The sequence below is a fragment of the Ipomoea nil genome, unplaced genomic scaffold (genome assembly GCF_001879475.1).
Source record: "Ipomoea nil cultivar Tokyo-kokei standard unplaced genomic scaffold, Asagao_1.1 scaffold1043, whole genome shotgun sequence".
Lineage (NCBI taxonomy): Eukaryota > Viridiplantae > Streptophyta > Magnoliopsida > Solanales > Convolvulaceae > Ipomoea > Ipomoea nil.
This window is the reverse complement of record NW_017617471.1, coordinates 1,902,463-1,916,862: the sequence shown is the minus strand read 5'-3', so window position 1 is coordinate 1,916,862 and position 14,400 is coordinate 1,902,463. Positions and strand designations below refer to the sequence as shown.

General features: G+C 31.6%; 1 protein-coding gene across 1 annotated transcript; it reads right to left on the bottom strand.

The window, feature by feature from the left end:
• Window positions 1-4,857: 4,857 nt before the first annotated feature.
• Window positions 4,858-7,807, bottom strand: LOC109182312 (protein trichome birefringence-like). Its single transcript, XM_019332451.1, has 5 exons — window positions 6,792-7,807; window positions 6,423-6,615; window positions 5,934-6,127; window positions 5,683-5,841; window positions 4,858-5,430 (listed from the first exon to the last, which is right to left on the bottom strand). The coding sequence occupies exons 1-5, from the start codon at window positions 7,574-7,576 to the stop codon at window positions 5,079-5,081; spliced, it is 1,683 nt and encodes a 560-aa protein (XP_019187996.1). The 5' UTR covers window positions 7,577-7,807; the 3' UTR covers window positions 4,858-5,078.
• Between the last annotated feature and the right edge of the window lie 6,593 nt (window positions 7,808-14,400).

The window sequence follows — 14,400 nt, the reverse complement described above, 5'->3', positions numbered from 1 at the left end:
ATATGTAATAGTCTGGCAATTAGCTTGACAGAGGATGTGTTATTAAAAATAAAACTCATGATCTTTTTGTAAAATTATTTTCAATTTTGTCTCTATGATTAGTAAGTCACTTTTACTTTCATGATCTGTTTGAAAAAAAAAAAAAATTGAAAAGAATTAATTTCACTTTTGGTCGCACGAATTTTGATGTCTTATTACTTTTAGTGCACAACTTTAAATTTTTTCAATTTTGGTATAACATATATGTAATTGATAACATGTTTTGTATTCACAAGTTTTTTTCAAATATTGCAGTCACACAATATTAACAATAATTTGATCACTTTGTAATATATTCACAAATTCCCTTCTACAACTGTTATATTTTTTAACATAAAAAGACAATTTATATTTTTGAAGTTCCCAATTCTAACTTTAAAAATACACAATTTATAGGTCGTTTAAAATCAAGGTCCACCTTGCAAAGTGGACCCTGGTCCATGGTATAACAACTCAATGATATAATTAATTTGCGGCTTTCTACTTGATTTCTTGCCTTTGTTTGGAAGCCCATTCGGCCCTATAATTGACAAAAGCCTGTTATTAGTGGCCCATAAATATCTTCACGTTCTTTTGACTGTTTGACTTAGGCCCATTAAGAACCCCATTGGGTCAATTGTTATGCCGTGGAACCATGTCTACCTTTCAAGGTGGAAGGTGGACACAGTTCTTTGTTCATAATTACTGAACTCTATATTCATAATTTTTTAACTTCATATTCACAATTATTGAACTCTATATTCATAATTACAGATCTCTATGTTCATAATTATAAAATTCTATGTTCATAATTTTGAACTTTATATTCATAATTATTGAACTCTATATTCACAATTACAGAACTCTATGTTTATAATTTTTGAACTCTATATTCACAATTATAAATAGTTTTAGAACCGTATCCACCTTGCAAGGTGAACACTATTCCACGGCATAATTTGCCATTTTTTTTATTCTTTCGATTATTGTGTGTGACTGTTTTTTTTTTTTTTTTTTTTTTTTTTTTTTTTTTTTTTTTTTTTTTTTTAACGTTGGGCGGGGACTACCCCAAAGGACGAGGGCCTGTTAGCCTTTTTTTATTTTTTGGGTATTTACATTTTAAAATTAGGAAACAATTTCACAATTAATAAAAATATCTAATAAGATGTTTGGCAGGAAATTAAATATATTACTTTTAGTTCCCTATATATCAAAGAGAAAATGGTCAAATAGACCCTTAAACTTTATTCAAAAGGGCACACTACTGGAAATTTTGGAATTTGCGCCATCTGAAAGTGATCTTAAATCAAATTGAAAGTAAAAAGTGGTCGGAAATAGCAATAAAGGTTTTTCCGGATACCAAAAGTGGTCGGATAAGGCTTTCGACTTGATTTAAGATAACTTTCAGGTGGTCGGAAATTCTATAATTTCCAGCAGTGACAATTAGGCCCCTCAACTTTATAAAAGAGCAATTAAACACTTGAACTTGTCATTTTAGAGCATCTAAGCCCAGTAGCCGGTTATTTACGTAAAATAACAGGTCATTTAAAATTCCAGTGAGATTCTGGCGAAAAAATAAAATTCCCGACGACGATTTTTTTTTTTTTTTTTTAAAGCCTTCCACCGGAGAAGACGTCAGGCCGGTCGTCTTCTCCGGTGGAGAAGGCGACCAGCGCTGGTCGCCTTCTCCAATGGAGAGGATAACCAGTCCGGTCGGTCGTCTTCTCCAATGGAGAAGACGACCGGAAATTGCTCCGGCGATTTTTTTTTTTTTTTTTTTAAAAGGTTTTTAGCCCGGTCAACGGCAGTAATTTACCGGTAACCTGTTGGTTATCGGTAAATTAGGCTTATTTGACTCAAAATGATAAGTTTAAGTGTTTAATAGTATTTTTTTTTAAAGTTCAATGGCCTAATTGCCATTTTGAGTAAAGTTTAAGGATCTACTTGACCTTTTTCTCTATATCAAACTTAATCTAAATGATGTGTGTAAGTGTGTTCATTAATTAATTATAAATAAGTGTAGGAATAATGCATAAAAATATATTTTCAAAATTTTCAACTTTGTAAAGGATGTTAAAAATCTCAAATGAAACTTTTCATGCCGAGTCGGGGATACTGTTCATCGACTTTTATTTTCTTTTTCAAAAAAAATTGTGTTAAAAACTCAAAAGTATTTTTAATTTGTAAGTGTGTCCATTAATTATAAAAAAGTGTATTAAACAATTAAAACCTGCAAAAAATGACATTATAAAAATGGGAAAAAAATAAAATTCTTCAATTCAAACACGCCCAAGAGTCGGTGATCCCCTCTACATTCAACCATGTCGGTACACATGGCTTAATTATATTGTTGTTTGACTTGAAATCTGTTGGACAAATGTGGACAACATAGTATTACAAATGTCACATGTATTACTTTGGACTCTTTATGCACAAATGGCAGCATTCGGATCAATAAAACATGAAAACGGTGAATAAGATGTTAGTTTTTTGAAATTAGAAAGGGACTCAAAGGTGACTATTGAGAAGAGAAGATTTAGAATATAATGGAAACAAAAATTAGAGCCTTCGTTTTCACTTACTTGAGACAAATAAGAGATTTTTGAATAGGTATGGGAGAATTGAGAAGTCTTCTATCAAACATGTCAAAAAGTTGAATTATAGTTGAGATTCAATGACGTTTTATAACAGTGTTCGCATCTCGTCGTCAACTGTGAGTAATTCAATTAGAACTTTGTCAAACTTCATTTGTAGCAAATTTTTCAAAAGCGTTATTGTGCATATATAATTTGAACTCCAGAACTAATACTTAAACAACTTAAACCATTTACGTACTGCTTTACACATTAATGACAAATCATTTAATAAAATATGCAGCTTGGATGGAGTTCATTTTTTGAACAATCGATCTAACAATTTTTTACCACTACTTATTACTCAAATATTATTGGAGTGTCGTGATTTCGTATTATGTAATTCCTTGATACATTTGTTTATTTTCCCATGTATACAAACACAAAACTACATGTGCATTACATTAAGTATCAATTCTTTTCATGAAAAGTATTACTTAAGAGTAAAGATACAAAAAATCAGGCAGCATAATCTAAAAGCCTTTAACTGAGATTTTCAGTGGGATATAAAATACTGAATAAGTTTCATGTTATGTTCCCATACTATCATTATATTATTCACCTGCTCTAAACACATTATGAACATCAGTTTCATATTTTGCTTTGCTTTTAAGTCCTCGGGTTGCATTTTCAATCCCTTTATTCATTCTGAAAGAAGTGATTGAATAGATAAAATATGATTTTTGTATCAGAAAAGTCATATAACGTGTTCGATGTTTATTAACACTTATTTAATTGAGACAAAAAAAATTTAGTGTGATTTATTACTATTCATATATAGTTTGTGAACTATTAAATCAAATGAAAATTTATTCTATGCATACATCAAATGGTGATTTATGAATTTCTCTCATTAAAAAAAAAAACATTATTTAAATGCTCGTGACTCAAATGAACACAACACGCTTAACATACACCGACGAAAACAGAGAAGAAGAAAAAAAAAATAAAAAATAAAAAATAAAAAAGCAAAAAAGATCGAAGAGATCCAGACCGTCAAGACGTGTCATGTGAAGAGTAGGAAATGGACAAACTGACAAACTACTTCATAAAATATAGTGCACAGATTCACCAAAAGCGTCGCGATTATAGGCAAAGACACTTTTAGATGGAATAATTGACCTAAACAATTAATTAATATTAAATCTCGAGACTCGTAATACTTAAAAACTTGTGATCTCATAAACATTGTTGTTGATCTGATAAACATTATTATATAAAGTATGTTATCTAAGATCATTTCACGGATCAAATTATGATAGGAATATAATATTTATGTTAAAAATATAATATTAATATGAAATAAATTGTTTGTTATTTATAAAAAAAATATAATACTCTTAATATATATATATATATAATACAGAGTATTTTAAAATTAAAATGTTATATTTAGAGTTGATTAATTATTTAGGAGAAAAAATATAATAGTCTATATTAATAATGGATAGATTGTTTATTATTTCGTATTACTTACGAGAGAAAGTATGATATTATGATACAAATATGATATTTTTGATGAAAATGTAATATTTTTAAATTTAAATGTACTTTATAATATTAAGAGTTGAAGAGTTATTTATGATGAAAATTATAATATTTATATAAGAAAATATAATACTTATTAAAAATCTAACCCGTCTCACAAATCCGCCTATTATATAAAATCTATTAAGATGAGTTGTGATTCATTATTTTATCCATTATAAGTGAGGAGTTCGGAAGGCAAATTATTATATAGACTATTAAAACAATAAATTTTTAATATACTACAAGTACATTATTTAGTAGACAATTAATGTATTTAAGTACTCAAATAAGGTATTTTTCTTCAATATAATGTATATTTTTTGAGTACTACTGACTATGATGTTACCAATACAAGGTATATTTTTAATATATTAAAAATATATTATTTGTATATTGAATATATATTATTTAATTATTTAATAGTATACAAAATAATGTGCTTTCAATGTTTAAATAATGTATTTTATGTATATAAATGATGTACTTTTTATTTATAGTCCACACCAAATAGGTAAGATTTAGAGTAGGAGAGCACGGCAAGCTGAGATCTGCAAAAAGTTTAGAATAATCAGATGGGAAGTTATATTCCCTCTTCATTTTTCTCTTATCAATACATGTGAACATTATTAATGTGATGTCTCCTTTCCTAGGGAGAGACTCCATCCATGTTCCTCACTTATCAAATTTATATGCATTTAACGGGATTTACCCACTGCACACCCTTAGATAGTGACTGCAGATTTTCCTCGTCACTCAAAAAAAAATTATACATTTAAGTACTATTTCTTGGATCTTCTCCAGCTATTTGTTTTTGTGTATCTATATTCTATGTATATTATATATCTCTACATTGAACACATAAAACACAACCACTGTTTGTGTGTGTGTGTGTGTCACCTAGGACTTGTTATCTTGTTGCTTTTGATGTTGTTGTACCAAAAGCTTGGCATACAAGATCTCATTCCAAGCATCAGGCACACCAGGAAGGCACCAATGGCTGCAGTCTTGATACATCAATGGCTTCTCCTTCTCCTCGGCGGATAGCTTTTGTTTTCGATATATTGATGGATGGCCATCCTTTCGGAAATCACTCATTCTCGTGACATTTAGATACGAGACTTTGGTTTTCATTCCCCTTAGTACCCTCTCCAAAACCTTCATCTTTGGAGGGTATTCGGTGAGGTATGTCTCGTTCTTGATTGGCCCGGTTTCATGGTCACACGCCCCGCCAGAATTCCACTGCCCTCCACTGTTAAACAAGTAAAAAAATGACCATAAAATTGAAGCATGTGCTCCATCTCAACTAAAAGGCTAAGCTGATGGTTGGATTGCACATTAACCGTAACCTTTGGTCCGGCTCTGATACCAAATTGAAGCATGTGCTCCATCTCAACTAAAAGCCTAAACTGATAGTTGGATTGCACAACATGCTCAACACATAAAAACAACACATTGCAGAGAGGCTAAAAACGTTTCTAAATCACGAGTTCAGTTGTTATACCTGAAATGAGAAGCAGAATAGCCTCTGAAGAGAACGAATGTTTTTGCGGGATTTATATGGGCATCAACCCATCTCCCCCATGTAGTTAAAGCTTTTCGAAAAGCCTCGAGAACATTAAGGTCACTATACACATGACTGCCTTCTTGGTAGTAGTCTTTCCTGGAAACATTATTCAACATCGTTTATTATTCAATCTCGATATATCAACACCAAAAACAGCCTAATTAAAGCCCAGATGGAGTGGCATTTACCCTTTCGAAGTCTTCTCGTGAGTCCACCAGTGGCCCGTGTTGAAAACTAGAACATCTGCATTCTTATATTTCTCAGCAGACTGCCCAACCAAATCGAGTCGGAGGGTCTCCTTCGTCGTCCCATTCTTATCCGGGACCTGCCATTCTTGAACCAAGAACGGAGACACAAAGAATTCAACTTTCGAGCCGTAATCCTGCACAGCCATAACCCATTGTAACTCACAGCAAGTTCATACAAGCTATATATACAACATTATGATTCGGGTTGTTTAGTAAATAAGTAAATTAGAAGTTTACTCATAGCGGATTACATGTAAAATTGTTGAGCATATAACCATTAATGTGCAATCCAACTATCAGGCTTTAGCTGAGATGGAGGGATATGCTTCAATTTGGTATCAGGTCATAAGCGACTACTGTCCACGTGTTGTGGACATTCGTAATGATATTAATAAGCAAAAGAGAGAGTGATTGAAGGAAAGTGCATACTTCAAATACAAAGGAGTATGAAGCTTCTCCTCTGAAATGGTGTCTGCCAAACTCTTCATACACTTTCTTCTGATCCTTGACAGAATTTCTCAGAATGCAAACAAGAGATTCCCACATATTCCTGTTTAGAGAATCACCCACAAATACTAATCTCTTCCCTCTCAACATTTCCAGCATATGAGCTCCATTCAGTCTGAACACAAGTTTACATAATAAGCAGAATGAATGAAGAATCAAAATTAAAGCCTCAATCCATGAAAAAGGGAGAAAAATCAAAGCTTGAAGTTCTTGGATCAGTTACCCAGAAACCAGGAACTATAAATTATTATTATTATTATTATTATTATTATTATTATAAAGAGATGATACCTTGGGAGGGTGCAAGCCTTGGGCTTCCATCTATATTTGAAGTAATCATTATCTGGTCTACCATTGGTAAAACAGTTGAATTGCTCATCAATGAGGGAACAAGAACCAGGTTTGTAGAGAGGGTAAGACTCATCATCTTTCACCCAATTCCCATCAAAGAAATCACACTTCAATAAAGACTTAACCAAATCCTCATCACCATTACTCTGCTTCTTCTTTGCTAAGGAAGAAGTAAGGTTCTTCAACCCACCCTTCTCTGCAATTATCTTCTCTCCATTCCCAGTCTGATTTGCCTTCAAAGCTCCAACTTTAGGATCAGAGCCATGGCTCTGGGTCTGATTCTTTTCAGAAGAAGAAGAGTGTTGAGTTGTTGTATTCACAGTTGAGCTTATAGTTAAAGGCTTCTTCAAGGGCTCAACTTTACCATTATTCTGAGTCTGATTTGTCTGCCCTTTACTCAAACTGGGCGGTTTAGAACTACTATTCTGAGATCCAGTTACGCCATTAGGGGGTGCAGAAGAGTTTGGGGAAAAGTAAGAGACGATTGAAGAGAAGTGAGATCCATTTGTGGCAGGGCTCAAAGAAAAAATATTTGTGAACCAGGGAGAAGAGGAGTTGTTAGCGGAAGGGGTAAAAGCCAGGAAAACAGTGAAGGCAACGAAAACAGACACGAAGGCAAAAGCACACGCCTTGGTTCTCTTGGTTCTGAAGAGGGAGAAGTGGGTGTTGAGGTCTGAAATGATAGTTCCGCCATTGATGGGTGAGTATTTTGCAGAGTCAGCCATCTGGGTCGGATGGAGTGCACACAAGAAACAGTGAAGAGAAGGTGAATGTAAACCCAGCCAGTTTTAGGTGGGAGAGAAAGGGTTTGATGGGGGAGAGAAAGAGAGAGAGTAGTGGAGGGGCGAAGAAGATAGTGAAGATGGTGGAGAGTAAAAGCGAGAGAGAGAGAGAGAGAGTTTAGTGCTGTTTCAGAACGACACAGACAAGTAGACAACTACAGAAGTAGCGTGACTATGCTGTGTTTTTTTCCGGGTTGGAGGAAGACAATTACTCCGTATATGAAATTTGAACTGTGGAGTTGGTCTTTGATTTCGTAATCATAAAATTACATAGACAACAGACAAAGAAAGATCCGGACCACTTAATTCTGCTAATGAGTCTCAATCACTGGTCATTCTTTTTAAACTTCACTCATATGACTAATTGAGCTGTCTATACAGACTTTTATTAGACTAATTTTAATCCCAAAGAATCTCACACTTAGTTATTGTAGAGATAAATCCACAATCAGCTCACTGATCATAATAAAATTATATCTTCTTAGTTTGAATCGTTAACTATATAAAGAACTTGAATTGGTTACTATTTTTGCCTAATAAGATCAAAATGTAGGATTTACCCACTAAACACTTTCAAATAATAACTATAAAATTTCCTTATTACCCAAATGTATATATATATATATATATATATATATATATATATATATATATATATATATATATATATAGTAAGTACAAACGCCGTCGTTTTTCCGTACATATCTAACCATACAAATAAAAGAAGAAAGTTTTTACTTTTTAGGTGGTTGGAAAACAATAATATATTGAAAGTTCGAGACCAATACGGAGTAACATAGTAGAAATGCCACTTCCGTATATAATGTGCTGTTTATCAAGGTCATATATATAAAGGCGCACACACACACACCAATATATGTGACCGGGTTCTAGATTAGTACTATAGATATATTATTTATTTATTGTAAAAACAAAGTATAAATTATATCAAAATTGTTTACATTATTAATAAAAAAAAATATAAATTTTGTTCATCTCTATAGTTTTCAAATACAATGATTAAAATTTACTACTTTAAGGAATTGCGAAATATAATTTGAACTATAATTTGTAATTATTTACATTTATCAATTTTTTAATGTTGGGCATAAATTTTTGCGCATCACACGTACAAAATGCTAATATTATATATAAATATTATAATAATTAATAATTTTAACTCCTCAATCTCAACTCTAAGTTGTAAGTCCTAACATTTGGTGTTTTAATAATTCTTATTTTTCAAATATTAACTATAGATGGATGATTCTTCATCTTGTCTATCAACAAAACACTTCAAGTGGCGCTCCAAGTGAGCCAACTGAACAATCGGTCAGGCAAAAAAGGAAACGTTCAAATAGTGGACTTCCACCAAAACCGAACCGAATACCAAACCGAACTTTTCAAACCGAAACCGAAACAGAAACCGAACTCTATTTTAAACCGAATGATTTAATTTTTTTAAAACCGAAAAACCGAAACCCGAAGTGCCCGGCCCTACTAGCTAGCTATTTAAAAGTAGTTATGTTCACATAGACATTTCAATTAATATTTGGGTGGTAGATTAGAGTGATAACTTACAATTAAACCTTGACACTCGCAGTGTTGATCCTTCTACTTAAGAGATCATTGAATTATCATGATTTAATTAGTATTTCATAATCTTGTCGAAATAGGGTCACCCAGAGTGTAAGCGCCCTGAGGACAAAAAACTTTTACCTTTTGAGAATGAATTATTTAAATAATGTTACTATAGTCTTATCTTATCGTTACAAACATCGTTACTTTCTGTTCTTTCATAACGCTCCACATGATCAATATTATCATGTTATTCCCAATAATTCATACCGAACTCCTCCTCCCTGGCATGTAGCTTGGTACAGTGAAGTCAGCAACGAATCCGACCCTACGAGGTGCCGAAAGAACAAGAAATCCGACCACACCGATCGAATGTTGAAAATAGCAACGTTAGATCTGTTTTTCTCAATGGTTGTTGGAATAGCAACAAATGCGAGCAGTAGCTGAATGCAGGCTTATGTTAGCTAGGCCGTGGAATAAGGTTTTATTATTAATCAAGTTTCTTGTTTTTCTCTTTAATAAATTTGGAAATTTTGTTGCATTTAATACATTGAAATAAATGTAAATTAAATATATTGGTGGACCGCTGATGACTTGATGGCAGGTGCCGACTTGCCACTTAATTGCCAGCTATTTTCTACTAAGAAGGGGCATTAGAACATGAGTCCTACATAATATATAGGGTGAGCTAAAGTCAAGAGTTTTGTGATAAGGGGCAAAGAGAGAAATGCCCAAATGGGACCCTAAAGCATTTGCTTTTCTTCTATTTTATTCCTTTACTTTCTTTTATTACATCATCCCATTCACAATTTTAATGCAAAAATAAAAAATAAAAAATCATAATATTTAATATTGAGTTAATACCCAAAATGATTATCGACTATAGTAATTTTTTTCAATTTCGTCTTAAACGATTTCGGTGACCTAATGTAGTCGCAGTTTTTTGTTTTTTGTTTTTTGTTTTTTTTTTTTGTTTTTGTTTTTTTTTTTTCAATTTAATCCTTCGTTTTGTAATTCCGTCAAATTGGTGTTAAATAAATGAACAATTCAGTAATCTCAATATTGGTCTTTCTTTACTCACAGCCCTGCAAAGTACGAAATCTTTATTTCTTTTGCGAATTACTCTCATATCTGTGAATCAAATTTCATATTCAGAAGTTTGGGAGTAATTCATAAAAATAAAAAAATAAAAAAAAAGAAGAATTTCTCACTTCGCAAATATAGGAGTAAAGAGATACCAATATTAAAATTATTGAATTGTCCCTTTATTTAACACCAAATGGACAAAATAACAAATTGATGACTAAATTGACCAAAAATACAAAAATGTGACTACATTAGATCACCAAAATTGTTTAGGACGAAATTGAGAAGAATGACATTTTGGATATTAATTCATTTGATATTGACATCAAAATTAAAACATTACAAATAAATAAGGGAAAATGACTTTTTTTTTTTCCCTTTCATGAATGGTATGTTAATAGTCAATTTAGTATTTTGAATTATTTTTGTATGCATATTGTCTTCCCCTCAAATCCTCAATTGGTGTAAATATAACGATTTTCTCCCTCTTTGTTATTATCTTCGTTTGGATAGTTAAATATAATGTTAGAATAAAAAATTTATATCAATTATTCTTTCTCGAATCTTCTCCAATGATAATAATGTAATATCTCCCGCAATCCCTTTTTTAACACTATACAATTTAATTTTTGGGTTCATCTACGTTGGATTGTGGTTGGGAGCAACATTATTAATTTGGAATCTATAGCATCGATTATTATACTTTAAACTATTGCTTTTAATGTGTATTGATAATGAATCTATAACTTGAACATTTTTATATGTTGCTCTTTTGAATGTTTTACATCTTATTGCTATTTTTCATTGATGTATTGTGATATAGTTCATGAAAATAGAAAAAGATCTTGTATATGAAATTTCTATTTTAACATTGGATTTAACAATTCAAATAGAGGCAAAAACGAAAATGGGAGAAATCGTCACATTTAAAACAATTAAAAGGTAATTTGCGTACAAGAATTATTTTAAATACTAAGTTAATTATTAGTATATAATTTAGGGGGAAAATGTTATTTTCCCAATCAATAATTTAAAAATCAATAACTAATTTCATTAATTGTATTATGGAGTAAATTTTTTAAAAATTATAAGATAATCTCGATCAAAATAACTTTTATATGGACTGCATGTTTTGACAACCTTGCTCTAATTACAATCATAAGAGTGGTTTCACCTAGCTCACACAGATTACTCAATTGATTCTTGAGTAGTAAATTATGGACAATGACATATGATTGAGCCTTTGACATTTACAGTGTGTAGTGGATTCTTTGTGAAAACCAAGTGCTAGTCCTCCAACTTAATACATTGTTGAATCACCGTAGTTTATCACTACATAAAAATCTATTGTGTCAAATTATAAGAGCACTAAGAGCGAAAATATTTCGTCTTATCAACAAGACCGAATCCCTTAAAATGTACACTCATAGTATTTAGGAAAACGCGACATGTACTCGGATCTCATATTATACTTTCAACTTGTACTCCCATACATTAAATCTTGATGTAGGCACTTGTAGGAACTCGCATAAAAAAAAAAAAAAAAAAAAAAAAAAACTTATCAAATCTGCTATATCAGAGAGTTAGATTATAAAGTACATATAGTAGAACTCTAGTATTTATGGACTTTCCCGTAATTAATGTTGGACCCCGTGGTGGACCGTAGCAGTTGAACACTAGGAATGTAACTTTGAAAAAGCGATGCAACGCTCCACCACCTCCAATTGCATTATTGATGGTTGCTCCAATATTATGTATTATTAATACATGATGCTGACTGGACCATGCAATTTTTAATAATTTTAATTTACTTTTAACAGAAATGATATATATTTAGACGCGTGGACCCCACAATTGACTAATTTTATTCCGTACGTTTAACACGTACCTGTTATGGAAATTTCGTGACGCCATTAAACGCCGTCGTTGCAACCATCCAACATATCCACTCTCCATTGGTACTGTACGTATTAAGAAGCAAAATGACAGAATATTAAAACTTCCATTATCAATCCACAATAATTGAAGAATACTCATGGAAAGCTATTTTTTAAAATGAAATTTGATTAAAACTCGAGTTAATTAATTATTCTTATTTTAAGAATATTAATATAATATTAAAAACCTTTCAAAAAAATATATATAATATTAATAAAAATTTAATGAAGCCATGGGGTTCAGGACCCATAGTATTTATAAGGCCTTGGCCCAATAAAAGTAAATGAGGGGTGTTGTTGGGTTTTAAGAAGTGAAGGAGGAGGTATGTCGGCCCAATAGTGAGGGGAGGAGGTATGATTAATCGTTATATAGTGTATCTGCATAATGCGCCCTATTCAAAACGACGTCGTTTTTTATAAGTTTTGTTGGTGGTTGACGTGACAAACACCCTTTTTAACACTTGTGTTTATGTGTATTATGTATTATGTTAGATTATGTGTATTATGTTAGGAGTTTATATATATTTTACTATATAATTATGTACGTTCAAAACATTAAAATTTTATTTTAGAAGTTAACAGAAGAAATAGGAAATAGAATTTTTAGAAAAAAAAAATAAAAAAAACTAAAAAACGACGTCGTTTTGGGCTATGGCACACAATATATTGTGCACTCTGGTGCACGATATAATTTAATTTGCCAAGGTATGATGGCCACCTAACCACCTTAATTAGCCTATTTGCATGCTAGTAGCAAATTATTCTGTAGACTAGGGTTTACTTTGTAAGGTGAATCTGAATTAAAAAAACATACAATTTATATACTGGATGTTCACAATTTAGATACTAAATGTTCATATTTTACATACAAAATGTTCACAATTTAGATATTAAACATTTGGAGGGGCCAGAGCTAGCCCATTTATAAATAATTTACATTCATTTTATACAAATATGAAGTTGTTTGGTTTGTAAATACCTAAACTATAACCAAAAAGAAGAGTAAATACCCAAAATGGTCTCTCGACTATAGCTAAATTCACAAATTGGTCCTCGACTTTCAATTTCAACCAATTAAGTCCTTAACTTTGCAATTTTAACACAATTTGGTCCTCTGTCTATTTGACCATTTGTTGACTGTGATTTTTTAGGATATATATGTAATTTCATGGTCTATCGTCGGGTTTTTAAGGTTCCGGTTGCATTTTCCGACCGCACTGTTACATTTAAATCCACTGTCGAAAGCAATCTACCAAATGCGGTCGCCTTTCTTCATCCTCCTTTTGGATTCAATGTAGTTGAGTTCGTACCAGAGCGAAGAAGACGACGTGTTTCCGAACTGGTGCAACGTCATCCTGGAGGCCTCCACGTGCTCCGACGAGAGCTGAAGGTTCTTCTAGAGATCGTCGATCACGGTCAACAAATGGTCAAATATATGGAAGACCAAATCGTGTCAAAATTGCAAAGTTAAGGACTTAATTGGTTGAAATTGAAAGTCAAGGACTAATTTATGAATTTAGCTATAGTCGAGGGACCATTTTAAGTATTTACTCCAAAAAGAATAAGGGTCAACAAAACCCCCCAAATTTGTCACAGTAGATATAGAATGTTGAAAACTAAAAAGTAAATGACTTTTTTTCTTCTTGTTAATGGAAAAGTATTCCTAAAGACATATTAATATAAATAAATAACATTTGTGATTTATAATATGTTTTTTATTTAAATTATTTTATTCAAACAATCGTAACTATTCTAAAATCATATATTGTTTATTCAAGTTTTTTTAGTCAACAAAATCCCCTTGATTTGTGAGACTAGATAACATAAATGTTTTTTGAAAATAATATAAAAATGTTGAAAAGTAAATTTTTTTTTATATGAATATCTAGTTAATAGAAAAATTATTTATAAAAAAACATATAAATAAATAAGATCTGTGATTTTAATATGCTTTCTATTTAAATTATTTTATCCAAACAATCTTAACTATTTTAAAATCATATATATATTTTTTCCTTTTATGTAATTTAAATTTTAAGTATGAAATATATGTTAACATTAGGTAGGGCCTCCAAATGGCATGAAGCACACCGCAGATGATCCCCTTCACCTCATGCAGATTTGATTATCCAACCACCCTTTTGTCCACTTCATGAAATATGTGCC